The sequence below is a fragment of the Bos grunniens genome, chromosome 16 (assembly GCF_055505025.1).
Source record: "Bos grunniens cultivar Pamir isolate PY7600 chromosome 16, Bosgru_T2T1.0, whole genome shotgun sequence".
NCBI classification, from domain to species: domain Eukaryota; kingdom Metazoa; phylum Chordata; class Mammalia; order Artiodactyla; family Bovidae; genus Bos; species Bos grunniens.
Genome location: NC_141180.1, coordinates 10,627,190 through 10,641,813, shown reverse-complemented (window position 1 = coordinate 10,641,813; position 14,624 = coordinate 10,627,190). Strand labels below are relative to the sequence as shown.

The window sequence follows — 14,624 nt, the reverse complement described above, 5'->3', positions numbered from 1 at the left end:
AAGAGTCAGACACAGCTTAGCTACTGAACAACAATAAAACCTTGAAATTCATCATATTAACATACATATTTATATACATTGGTGCCTAAAATATTGTTTATTATCAAATTAGAAAGGAGGAAAGTCTGTCAAAAAATAAAGCAGATAACCATAATAAAGTCATTTCACTATGAAATTTTTTTTGTTATCCCATTAACTAAATCATACTAATAAGATCAAAAGCCAGCGTAATATTATCTATCTGTGAGAAACAAAAAAATGTAGGCATGTTCTATGCTTTATAGCCCCTAGGAAGAAACAAAATCAAACAATCCTAATTTGGGGGACAAAAGAGAAAAGAAAAGAGTATAACACTAAGAAGAAAATCTAAATCATTGTTTTCAGGAAATAGTTTGAGGATATCTGCTTGGCATATTGAAAAACTTTTCTATTCCCCAATAAAGAAATAATTCTTAACAATGAAAATTACAACTAAAAACCATATAGCTCTTTCAATCCTTGTAATTATTTCCCATTATGCAGGGAAACAATGTTAACATCAACAAAACGCTGGTTTGCTAGTAAGCATTAAACACTGTATTAATCAACAACTAAGCTGATCATGTCAATACAATCCAGAGCGGTGACGAGTAAAGCAACTTTGGCCATCCAAAGGGGCTGAAAGTGAAAGTCGCTCAGTTGTGTTTGACTCTTTGCAACCCCATGGACTATACAGTCCTTGGAATTCTCTAGGCCAGAAAACTGGAGTGGGGAGCCTTTCCCTTCTCCAGGGGATCTTCCCAACCCAGGAATCGAACCCAGGTCTCCCTCACTGCAGGCGGATTCTTTACCAGCTGAGCCACAAGAGAAGCCCAAGAATACTGGAGTGGGTAGCCTATCCCTTCTCCAGCAGATCTTCCCAATCCAGGAATCGAACTGGGGTCTCCTGCACTGCAGGCGGATTCTTTACCAACTGAGCTATGAGGCAAGCCCATACTAGGCAAAAGGTGAACAAACTGGATTCAAACACAGCCCCATCTGCACTGATGACAGAGAAAGTAACTCAAACCCAATTCATATGCTTAAGAGACCTGTAATTATCAGCAAAGGACCTAACAACCCCAGAGAGTCTCTAATAAGTCTCTAATTTTAGAAAACAAAGATAATACAGTAAAAGAAACGTGTTGGGTCAGATATTTGGTTATTTCAAAACAAGAAGAATATGCTTCCTAAAATTTCTCAAATATGGAAAGAATTCTTTAAAATCTGTTCTAAAATGTCAGGATGGCTCATCACTGAAGTCACAACATTGTTGTTTTTTTTTTTAATTTCAAATTTTATCCATTTATAGCCTTAGGAATTTTATTGTTTTAGTCATCTACCTCTCACATCATAAAAATGATCCATTTGAAGAGGTTCAGGAGGACTTTCCTGGTGGTCCAGTGGTTAATAATCTGCCTTGCAATGCAGGGGACAGAGGTTCAATCCCTGGTAGGGGAACTAAGATTCCATTGGCCATGGAAAAAACTAAGCCTGCCTGCAGCAACTAAGACCCAATACAGTCAAATAAATGATTTTCTTTTCAAAGAGATTCAGGATACTTAAAGGTCTTTTTAAACACTAAGAAGTTAAGACATTTCTACAAATTCATTGCCAGTTCTAAGAGAAGTATAAACCCATTTAACAGCATACACTAACAAATATACATTACACATATGCTATGGACCATATAATGATTTTATCCCCCAAATAATCTTTTTTAAAGGGTTAAAGAGATAACCAGATCCAATATCTTGTCAATGGCTAGTGAAAATACAACTTGGATAAAGAAATGAGAGCTGCGGAACTACTTTTGCAAGTGAGACATTTAGGAGACGGCTCTAACCTGGGGCACAGTACATTCTCTCTATGGCATCGCTGTCACAGGAATCTTCAACCTCACTCCACCTGCTAAAATACGTTAGCTGAATGTGTCCTAAAAACAAAACGACAGGAGAAATCAAAACATTTTTCTCTTCCATTTTCTGCAGAAGTGAACTGTAATTACTCCTTTTGTAGCTAAAAACAGTATCATTAAGAATAATGGCATCATTAAGTACTAGAAGCTATTACTGGGGGTGAATTTGCTGCACTGATAATGAAGCTCTAGACAGGAAATGAAGATACTAATTACAAGATAAAACGCCTACTCAGTTAATTGGAAGCAACAGCGAATAAAAAGAAATGCATTTGCAAAAGTTCCTGACCTCTATCATTCAATAAGATGTTGTTTGGGTTCAAATCGCGGCACACAATCCCCTCTCTATGTAAAGCATCAAGGGCTACCACCATTTCAGCTGCCCATCTTTGAATGCAGCCTTCTGGGATGTAAAACCTGGAGTTCAGTGCTAATTTTTTATCAAGGTCCTCAAAAATCTGGTGTATTTCCTTGTCTCCTTCTTGTGCTAGCCCACTCTCTTGCTTAGGCTCCAAGTCTCTCTGAAATATAGCGGGTTCCTCTTTAGCCAAATCATCAGCCTGATCTGTAAACAGCAAGACTTCTTCAGTTTTTAGAGTGTCTGTATTTACGTTATATTCATTAGCACCTGAGAGCGGGTCAGAAATGTGGAATAATCTTTCTTCCGTGTTGTTTGCAGTTCCTGGTGACTCAACCGCGCTAAGTCCTTGGAACTGAGACTCTGAACTGTCTAACAAAGACATGTCTCCCGTATTACTATGATCAACAGCTGGTAAAAATAACATCCCAAGATCCCCCTGTACGTAGTGTTTCTCTGTTATACTGTGGGCTTCAGGCCCACAGGGATCACTCAGTTCCTCTGTGCCTTTTTCTTCCTGTGCTTGGCACTGTTCAGTACTAAGCCTGAGGCATAAAACATCAGGGGTTTCCAACAGTTTACTCTCTATTATGCCTATATTAGTCTGTGTGAACTTAGTAGGTCCCACTGCCACGCCATCTTTCATTGGCTCCAGTTCACCAGGCAGATTTACAAGAAGATCAGGCCTTCCTTCATCAGTACCACTGACATCATCAAAAGCAGCATCTTTAAAAGAAATAACGGGGACTGAGTCATCTGAGCCCCTGCTAATCGTGTCCTGAGCTACACACTCTACCTTGCTTTCACTCGTCCTAACGCTCCTGGGAGTGCTTTCTCCGTCTGACAGAGTGAAGAACGGTTTCAAAGGTTCTGACTTTAGACTATACAATTTTTCTCCAAAATCAAGTCCTAGGAGTTCACTAGTGCTGTCCTTACTATCTATCCTAAAGAATTCCATGGGGATGTTTTTAGATCTACTGAGGGAATCTGATGTTCTTGGAGAACTAGCGGCTTCAAGGCCATCATCTCCAGGGAAGAACTTCAGCTGTCTGCTGGGGCTGTCGCCGTCAGTAGCAAGCTGTCCTGGGAACTTTTCTATAGCTTTGGTATCAACATCATTCCTTTCAGCCTTCATGAAAGGTTCCTCACTCAAAGACCCTGGTTCAATCTTCTCTTGCCCGTACTCATTGCATAATGTTAAGTAGCTAGTAGTGCACTCTTCCTCGGAACTGGAGCCGGAGTCTGGCCATTGTGGAGAGCTATCTTGCCCACCATCATCTTGGTTGCTATCATCCTGAGAGCTTGGAGTAAGACTAGTCTTCAAAGGCAGAACTTGGAGCGTGGCTCCACCATCACTTCCTCCAGATTCAAAGCTGGTGCTGTCCTGGGGACTACAAGCTGGCTGCTGCAGGTGAACTTTAGCAACTGAAGACTTTTTCACTTCTTCGATGTCAAAGCTTTCTTCAGGACTTCTGTTGAGAAACTTACTGATATATGACCAGAGTTTGCCACCTGTGAACAAGTACAACCAAAAAAATAAAATTAAGAACCCCAAATTAATAGTTACATATTGAAGCCATTAGAAAAACCTAAAAAGTATTCTAATAATCAAAAGCAAGTCAATGATACCCATTAATGTCAAGTACGCTGTAAGAAGCATTTTAATAAAAATGCCTTCTTGAAGAACAGTTGCTCATGGATTTGGGATTCATGACAACAAAGAGTTTAAATAGAATTTCTGCAATGAAAAAAGAAACTAAATAAAATAGTTTATAAATGGTGAGTACAGTTTCAAGCATATCTCCTAATATCAATTATTTTATAAATATCAACCTATTTCTCCCTTTGAAGAACTGGTTATAACAAAAACTAAATATGAAATTTCACAGCTAAAATTCTACTTACAAATAATTAACTCTATAAATATCTATGTTCTACTTTGTTAATAATTTTTTCAAGCATGGCCACCGAAGCTCTACTGACAAGAAAACAGTATTACAAAAAGAATAAGTCTGATCCATAAATCTTAAAAACAGTAATTATGGGAACATACTTTGTGAAGATACAACTATTTCTTCCAAAATAGGAAATAATGCACTAAAAATGAAACCCTGTACTAATAAGAAGAAGGCAATTTTTTCAGTACATTTTTAAATGTTGCTATTAAACATCATGTAACAAAGGTAACTAAATCTTAGGGGAAATAATCATTGACAGTCAATTATATCTGTAAAAAGTCAATGGAAGCATCTAAAAACTCTTTCTCTCCTTGGCATCTCACTTCATTTAAAGGAACTCAGTAAATAACATAAATATCCAACATGGTGCCTAGCACAGAGTAAATGCTATGAAGGGTAGTTGTCATAATATTATTCCTAGGATACCCAGACATCTTCTACCAGTGATTTAGTTTATAGACTTATCCCATTTTTTTAATTCAAACATTGTGGCTTTTAACTTTTCCCTGTGGCTTTTTCTTAGCTAATCTTCTGTCATCACTAGATTATATGCAAGAGTCTCATTTCCCCATATTCAAACTACTTTAAGGATTCATATATGGCTTTCAAATTCACTCACTCACACACAAAATAAGCTATGCATTGATTCCATCTTTTTTCATTTCTTTGACAACAACGATGCCATTCCTCTGATCACAAATACCTTCACCAGCACACTGATAATAACGCCAACCGTGGGACTCTCCTGGTGTTCCAGTGGTTAAGAGCCCACCTGACCAATGCAAGGGACATGGCTTTCATTCCTGGTCTGGGGAGATCCCACATGCCACAGAGCAACTAAGCCAACGAGTCACAACTACAGAGCCCCTGTGCTGCAATTACTGAAGCCTGAGGGTCCAGAGCCCATGCTCTGCAACAAGACAAGCCACTGCAATGAGAAGGCTGCGCATCACAATGAATGAATGCGAGCTCACCCCACTCGCCAAAACCAGGGAAAGCTCGGGGGCAGCAACAGAGACACAGTGCAAGCAAATAAATAAGCAATGCCTACCCTGAAGCTGGGATTCTTGTGTGAAATCCAAAAAATCACGTTATCTACTGTTTTCAGTGCTCTTAGATTATAACCACCATAAGGACAGGACCAAGTCTTTTTCATCTTTCTATACCTACTGCCTGGAGAAGGTGATGGCACCCAACTCCAGTACTCTTGCCTGGAAAATCCCATGGACAGAGGAACCTGGTAGGCTGCAGTCCATGGGGTCACCAAGAGTCGGACACGACTAAGTGACTTCACTTTCACTTTTCACTTTCATGTGTTGGAGAAGGAAAGGGCAACCCACTCCAGTGTTCTTGCCTGAAGAATCCCAGGGATGGGGGAGCCGTCTATGGGGTCACACAGAGTCGGACACGACTGAAGTGACTTAGCAGCAGCAGCAGCAGCAGCAGCAGCAGCAGCATACCTACTGCTGATACGGTGTGCAGGAAATGACAGGCATCACTCAATGCTTGTTAACTCAAATGGTTACTCATTTGTGATGAGATACGCCATCACAAAGTGGCCACTATCTGTAGCTGTAACGTTCCAGTAATCAGCAAGGAACCTAATAAAGTTCTAAGACAAGTTGCATTTATTTTTAGGCTAATTGGGCTTCCCTAGTAGCTCAGACAGTGTAATAAAAAAAAAAAAAAAGCATCCACCTGCAATGCAGAAGACCCAGGGTTGATCCCTGGATCAGGAAGATCTCCTGGAGAAGGAAATGGCAACCCACACTAGTATTCTTGCCTGGAGAATTCCATGGACAGAGGAGCCTGGTAGGCTATAGTCCATGGGGTCGCAAAGAGTCGGACATGACTGAGCAACTAACACACACACACACACACACACACACACACACACACACACACCCTGGATGAGCTGCTCAAATCTAAAACTGATTGTGCTTAAATTCTTTATTTTTGCTCCCCAGATCACTTCCTCTTTCTGACTTCAGAGCTACTGAGGCACAAAAGCTTTGGACCATCTTGGACACTTTCTCTCCCTGTTCTTCCTACATCTGACAGGTTTCAAAGCCCTATAAGATCTACACATGCTTCCCACAGTCCTCCACTTCTAATTCCTCCGATCACTCTGTGCTTCCTGGAATAACGTTACAGCTACAACTAGACCTCTACTGTCAGTCCTTCTTGTGGCGCCCTGCCATACTAATTGCTACCCAAGTAAGCTTTTCACTTTAGCACAGATCTTATCATGTCATTTCTCCAAAATCCCAAATCCCCCTGCTGCCTACCTACTGAATAATGTACATCCTCAGTCATTTCAGTCATGTCCGACTTTTTCTGACTCCATGGACTGTAGTCTGCCGGGCTCCTCTGTCCATGGGATTCTCCAGGCAAGAATACTGGAGTGGGTTGCCATTTCTTCCTGACCCAGGGATTGAACCCGCATCTCCTGCATCTCCTGCATTGGCAGGTGGATTCTTTACCACTGTGCCACCTGGGAAGCCTCACTGAATGATGTACCAACACCATATGGGCATTTAAACCCCTACTAATGCAGTATCAATCCATGATTTGGTTCTCTCCCTCAAATTACTATGGCATTTTACCTGAACAGAATTTCTCCACATATAACCCATGCTGGGTTTTTGCTCAAATGAAAGCTGAGTGCCAAAGAATTGATGCTTTTGAACTGTGGTGCTGGAGAAGACTCTTCAGAGTCCCTTGGACTGCAAGGAGATCCAACCAGTCTATCCTAAAGGAAATCAGTCCTGAATATTCATTGGAAGGACTGATGCTGAAGCTGAAACTCCAATACTTTGGCCACCTGATGCAAAGAACTGACTCATTTGAAAAGACCCTGATGCCAGGAAAGATTGAAGGCAGAAGGAGAAGGGGATGACAGAAGATGAGATGGTTGGATGACATCACCGACTCAATGGACATAAGTTTGAGTAAACTCTGGGAGTTGGTGATGGACAGGGAGGCCTGGCGTGCTGCAGTCCATGGGGTTGCAAAGAGTCATACACGACTGAGCGACTGAACTGAACTGAATTGATATTTATACCACTTAGAATTTTCTTCCCTTTTAGTTTCCCCAATATCTGCTTGTCAAAATCCTATCCATTCTTGAAGGTCTTTCAGAATTTGTTTTCTTTTATCAATTTTTTTACATGTCCTCACTGGATACAATTCCTATCTTCTTAGAATCCTCTGTATCACTTCATCCCTCTTATTACATTTACAACATCCTATTTCCTACTAATATTACTTTTATGCTTTCATCAGCTCCTTTACCAGACTGCAGGGTCTTCATAACTACAAAGAGAGGATTCTGTGTAGTAAGTAAAATAATAGGAATTAAATATTTATTAAATAGAGTTTTAAAACAATGATATTTTTAAAAATTTTTGAAAATCTTTCAAGGAAAAGCTTATGCACACTAAAAATGTCATTATTTTGGTCATATTTTCTTCTTATTCTAAAACTGATACATATAATAGTTTTACTATGAAAATAAATTTAAATACAGAAAAGGACAAGGAGAACAGCAGAAAATTCAGAATACATAATTCAACCACAAACAGTATTAACCATTAGTATATTTTTTTCAGACTTTTCATAACTAACATCTTATCATAAGCATTTTCTCATTTCATGAGAATACAAACCTGAATGGCTACAGAGCATATCCATGAGATAGACAGATAAGGTGTTTAAATGTTCCTCTACTGTTGAACATTTGCTTCCAGTCTTTTAAATTAGAATTTAAATACTGTATATTCATAGTTTAATTTACAAATACTTAACACCTCTGACTATTTCATCAGGACAGAATACCAGAAATGAAAGTGGCAGGTCAGGAAGTATGAATATATTTAATGCTCCTGATATGTGTCATTAAACTGCTTTACAGAAAGGCTATGCCAGAATCCACTCCTATTACAACGTGTACCAGAGCCATCTTCATAGCATCTTACCTAGACTGAACATTAGCAAGTTTACCAATTTGATTAATCAACTATGGCATCTTATTTAATTTCCATTCTTTTCATTATCAGATAAAATTTTAATATAATTGTCGGCATTTTCTTTATGAAATTTGTTACTAGCCTAAATGAGTACCCTAACACAAAATATAAAAACTGCATTTTCCAGAGAGAAGAAAACTGTTTCAGCTCATCTCCATTCTATTTGGGGGCCCCAGTTAGATTTAATGCTCAATATAGAGCTACAGAAACAAAAATTTGGTCCTATGACATACTTTTTTTCAATTACAAAATCATGAAGACACATAACTTACAAAAAACATATTATTCCACAAAGTTCCTGATCCACAGAAGCTGAATGGGTTTTACTTACTACAGAGTTAAGATCAGGCCTAATACACAAGCTTACACAAACATTAACATTATTATTGTAACATTAATGACATTAACCTAGAAAATCCCATTATTGCTAAATCACAAATATAAATAGAAAATATCTAAAAAATGTATAATTTTTAATACTCTAATATAAATGACACTTTTCTAAGCCCTGTTGAAGCATATAAAATTGTAGATATTAGCTATTTTAAGCTACAAAAATAGCAATCCATAAAGTTTAATAAGAATTCTCTCTCATTAAGATTTTCATCTATTGGTTTTCTACAAGATTGCAAAGAAAATCTGTTCAATTTACTTATCAGAATTCAAATTGTTTTAATACATATGATAAAATATTTCTGAACAAATGATCAAAAATCATCTTTTGACCCAGCAGTTCTACTTCACGAAATTTGTTCCATAAATAAACAATAATTTATTATTACTTAATTAATTCAATTTTAAATAAATATTTATACACTTAGGTTATTTCATTTAATTCTAATAAATTATTGGTTATTTAAATAATTTATTGTAATAAATAATAATTAGAATAAACTATTATTTAAATAACTCTCAAAACAAAAATGTACAAAGATGTATAGGGACAAGTACTAGAAACAATTTAAACAACAATTGACAGAGGACTACTTAAATCAACTACAGTAAATCAGCACAGCGAAATAAATACCCTGCATCTACTCAAAAATAAATAAAACAACAATACTGCAAACATGTACTAGGCACTATTTTGAGTATTTTACATATATCAACTACTTAATCCTTACATCAACCCTATGTAATTATTATAGTTAATTATATAACTATTACATAATTCTTATTATCCCCATTTTACACATAAGGAAACAGAGGCATCAGTTCAGTTCAGTCGCTCAGTTGTGTCCGACTCTGCGACCCCATGAATCGCAGCACGCCAGGCCTCCCTGTCCATCACCAACTCCCAGAGTTCACTGAGACTCACATCCATCAAGTCAGTGATGCCATCCAGCCATCTCATCCTCTGTCGTCCCCTTCTCCTCCTGCCCCCAATCCCTCCCAGCATCAGAGTCTTTTCCAATAACTCAGCTCTTCGCATGAGGTGGCCAAAGTACTGGAGTTTCAGCTTTAGCATCATTCCTTCCAAAGAAATTGCAGGGCTGATCTCCTTCAGAATGGACTGGTTGGATCTCCTTGCAGTCCAAGGGACTTGTGCAAGGTCACCACTAGTAAATTACGAACCAACCTTCAAGCTAATGTGGTCTGGCTCTAAGATGCTTGTTTTCAATGACTATACTATACTGCCTCTCTGGATATAGACAACTATACAAGGCACTGATAGGAAAGATGATCAAAGTACACTATTAGGACAGGGGGAAAGCAAGCTATAGAACAATATGTGAAATCCATTTGTTTTTAAATATCAGAAAGATGAAGAGGGAGTTCAGTTCAGTTCAGTTCAGTCATGTCTGACTCTTTGTGATCCCATGGACTACAGCACACCAGGCCTCCCTGTCCATCACCGACTCCCAGAGTTTACTCAAACTCATATCCATTGAGTCAGTGATGCCATCCAACCATCTCATCCTCTGTCGTCGCCTTCTCCTCCTGCCTTCAATCTTTCCCAGCATCAGGGTCTCTTCAAATGAGTCAGTTCTTCGCATCAGGTGGCCAAAGTATTGGAGTTTCAGCTTCAACATCAGTCCTTCCAAAGAACACCCAGGACTGATCTCCTTTAGGATGGACTCGTTAGATCTCCTTGCAGTCCAAGGGACTCTGAAGACTCTTCTCCAACACCACAGTTCAAAAGCATCAACTCTTCGGCGCTCAGCTTTCTTTATGGTCCAACTCTCACATCCATACATGACTACTGGAAAAACCATAGCTTTGACTAGAGGGACCTTTGTCGGCAAAGCAATGTCTCTGCTTTTCAATATGCTATCTGGGTTGGTCGTAACTTTCCTTCCAAGGAGTAAGCGTCTTTTAATTTAATGGCTGCAGTCACCATCTGCAGTGATTTTGGAGCCCAGAAAAATAAAGTCTGACACTCTTTCCACTGTTTCCCCATCTATTTCCCATGAAGTGATGGGACCGGATGCCATAATCTTCGTTTTCTGAATGTTGAGCTTTAAGCCAACTTTTTCACTCTCCACTTTCATCAAGAGGCTTTTGAGTTCCTCTTCACTGTCTGCCATAAGGGTGGTGTCATCTGCATATCTGAGGTTATTGATATTTCTCCCGGCAATCTTGATTCCAGCTTCTGCTCTACTAGCCCAGCGTTTCTCATGATGTACTCTGCATATAAGTTTAAGCAGGGTGACAATATACAGCCTTGATGTACTCCTTTCCCGATTTGGAACCAGTCTGTTGTTCCATGGCCAGTTCTAACTGTTGCTTCCTGACCTGCAAACAGATTTCTCAAGAGACAGGTCAGGTGGTGTGGTATTCCCATCTGTTGAAGAATTTTCCAGTTTGTGGTGATCCACACAGTCAAAGGCTTTGGCATAGTCAATAAAGCAGAAATAGATGTTTTTCTGGAACTCTCTTGCTTTTTTGATGATCCCACGGATGTTGGGAATTTGATCTCTGGTTCCTCTGCCTTTTCTAAAACCAGCTTGAAGATCTGAAGAACTATGGACAGAGGTTGGTGACATTCTACAGGAGACAGGGATCAAGACCATCTCCAAGAAAAAGAAATGCAAAAAAGCAAAATGGCTGTCTGAGGAGGCCTTACAAATAGTTGTGAAAAGAAGAGAAGCAAAGAGCCAAGAGAGAAAAGCAAAAGATATACCCATTTGAATGCAGAGTTCCAAAGAACAGCAAGGAGAGGTAAGAAAGCCTTCCTCAGCGATCAGTGCAAAGAAATAGAGGAAAACAACAGAATGGGAAAGACTAGAGAATTCTTCAAGAAAATTAGAGATACCAACGGAACATTTCATGCAAAGATGGGCACAATAAAGGACAGAAATGGTAGGGACCTAACAGAAGCAGAAGATATTAAGAAGAGGTGGTAAGAATACACAGAAGAACTGTACAAAATATATCTTCACGATCCAGATAATCACGATGGTGTGATCATCCACCTAGAGCCAGACATCCTGGAATGTGAAGTCAAGTGGCCTTAGGAAGCATCACTACGAACAAAGCTACTGGACATGATGGAATTTCAGTTGAACTATTTCAAATCCTAAAAGATGATGCTGTGAAAGGGCTGCATTCAATATGGCAGCAAATTTGAAAAACTCAGCAGTGGCCACAGGACTGGAAAAGGTCAGTTTTCATTCCAATCCCAAAGAAAGGCAATGCCAAAGAATGCTCAAAGAACACACAGTTGCACTCATCTCACACGCTAGCAAAGTAATGCTCAGAATTCTCCAAGCCAGGCTTCAACAGTAAGTGAACTGTGAACTTCCAGATGTTCAAGCTGGTTTTCGAAAAGGCAAGAAGAGGGAGGAGTGTATGTTTATATACAAAGGAAGTTTCTGACAATATTCCCATTTCTTGGGCATCAAAGTGAAAAAGGAAGAATTTCCATTTCTATTTTATAGACTTCCATCTAGCGTAAATTTCTTTCTATATTCATTTTATAATATTTTTTAGAAACTAGCTAATAAGAATAATTTTATCCCTTGGGTCCCCAGGTATCTTAAGGAGAAACTCTTTCCTATCCCCCACCTAATTGGTATGTTCATGCTCAGATGCTTTTCCACTTTCTTATAACCTAATCATTCATCTTTTCTTACTCAATATTGAACAGTTATACACTGAGCACCTTCTGTGTGCCAAGCATTCCTGTAAGTGCAGGTATCTGTCAACACAATGAATCATAATCTCTAATCTTAGGAACCTAAAGTTTTTAATGACACACATAGCCTTGACTGAATATATTTGTTTCTCCCACCTTTTCTTCTTCAAACAGAATTAAGAGATCCATTCATAGGAACAATACCTGTTTTAACCCCCTCTCCTAAAATCCTGTCTGGCATTTCCAACTGCCTACTCAACACCACCTAGAAATTTAATTTAATAAGCATCTCAAACTCAAAAGGGGCTTCCCAGGTAGCTCAAATGGTAAAGAATCTGCCTGCAATGTGGGAGATCTGGGTTCGATCCCTGCATTGGGAAGATCTCCAGAGAAGGGAATGGCAACCCACTCCACTATTCTTGCCAGAAGAACTCCATGGACAGAGGAGCCTGGTGGGCTACAGTCCAAGGGGTTGCCAAGAGTCAGACAGACACGTTCACTTTCACACTCAAATGTCCAACACCGAATCTCATTTTTCTCTCTAAATTTACTCTTCCCAGAGCTTTCTTTATCTTAGTAAATGGAAACCATTCTTTCGGTTATTTGAGCCCAAATCCATGGAGTCATACAAGGCAGAACCATGCCAGTTCTGTCTTCAAAATACATTCACAATCTAATAACCATTTCTCACCACCTCCACCTCTATGTCCACACCAGCGCTGACTTCTCCTGGATTACTTCAACAACCTCCAAAGTGGTCTCCCTCTTAAATTCTATTTTTCCTCCTAGATTCTGTTTTTCACCAAGCAACCAGAGTGATCCCTACCTTGTCACTTCTCTGCTCAATATGCCCCAGTAACTTCTTCTCCATTCAGAATAAAACTATGTTCTGAAAGTGTCTGAGGAGGCTCTGTCCACATGTGTCCCCACCTCCACGAGACCATTTCCTGTCACTCTTCACATTCTGCTGCAGCCACCGCTGACCTTGCTGTTTCTTGTACAGCAAATACACTCTTGCCTCCAGGCCTATGAGCTTGTTCTCTTTGCCAAAATACTCTTCCCTCCCACGTCCACATCTGCTCCCTCTCTCACTTCCCTCAGGTCATCTGCCAAATGTTCCCTTCTTAATAAGATCGACCACTCTATGTAAAATAGAAACCCTCAACTCACCCTTCTGGCATTCCCTCATATATTTACCAATGTATTTGCTTATTGTCTGCTCTGCCTCTATACTATTAACTCCATGAGGACATATTCTTCGTTTTGCTCATTACCATGTTAGAACTGGGGCTTCTCTGGTGGCTCAAATGGTAAAGAATCTGCCTGCAATGCAGGAGACCTGGGTTGGGAAGATCCCCTGGAGTAGGGCATGCATGACAAGCCACTCCAGTACTCTTGCCTGGAGAACCCCATGGATAGAGGAGCCTGGCACCCTGCAGTCCATGAGGCTGCAAAACGTCGGACACAACTGAGTGAGTGAGCACAGCACATGTTAGAACTAGGGCTTCCCAGGTGGCGCTAGTGGTAAAGAACCTGCCTGCCAATCCAGAAGGCATAAGAGACGTGGGTTCAATCTCTGGGTTGGGAAGATCCCAGGGCATGACAACCCACCCCAGTGTCCTTGCCTGGAGAATACCATGGACAGAAGAGCCTGGTGGGCTACAGTCCATAGGGTCACAAAAGAGTCAGACACACGCTAAGAAGCGACTTAGCGTGCATGCACGCATGTTAAAACTAAGAGCCCAGAGCGTGCCCAAAATATTTCTAATTGAATGAATTAAAATGTTAAGAAAATTAGTCCAAGAGACTTGTGTGGAAAATGAATAGTTCTGTAAGCAAAGGGAAGTTAAAGCCCAAACCATAAATATTCAAACATTTATATTATGGAGAAAACAATTCTTCAATGTTTACTTTTTCATTAATAGCCACTCATGCATATGAAAGTGATATTTTTATGATAAATGCACAACCTCCTATTTCACAGGTAACAAAGTACCAGCGACACATAAAAGGTAACACACTGTCCCCCATCCAGTTCACCTGACTGCTCATGCCAAATCCAGGAAAGCATCCTAAATTCTCCTCCCCCTAACTTTAAATCCATCATAGGTCCCACTGAAAGTGAAAAGTGAAAGTGAAAGTTGCTCAGTCGTGTCCGACTCTTTGGATCCCATGGACTGTGAATTCTCTAGGCCAGAATACTGGAGTAGGTAGCCTTTCCTTTCTCCAAAGGATCTTCCTGGTTGAGGAACTGAACCAGGGTCTC

The 14,624-nt window shown here is 39.8% G+C and overlaps 1 protein-coding gene across 11 annotated transcripts in view; it reads right to left on the bottom strand.

The window, feature by feature from the left end:
- Window positions 1–14,624, bottom strand: part of RPS6KC1 (ribosomal protein S6 kinase C1) — a 204,042-nt gene that overhangs the window by 29,543 nt on the left and 159,875 nt on the right. For 9 of the 11 annotated variants that reach the window (XM_086342354.1, XM_086342355.1, XM_086342357.1 and 6 more), the window contains 2 exons: window positions 2,226–3,806; window positions 1,865–1,954 (listed from right to left, as the gene is read on the bottom strand). The exons of the other annotated variants lie outside the window; for them this stretch is intronic. In XM_086342354.1, the coding sequence (XP_086198480.1) occupies window positions 1,865–1,954; window positions 2,226–3,806 (1,671 nt within the window). The remainder of the gene's footprint in view (window positions 1–1,864; window positions 1,955–2,225; window positions 3,807–14,624) is intronic. 11 annotated transcript variants of the gene reach the window in all.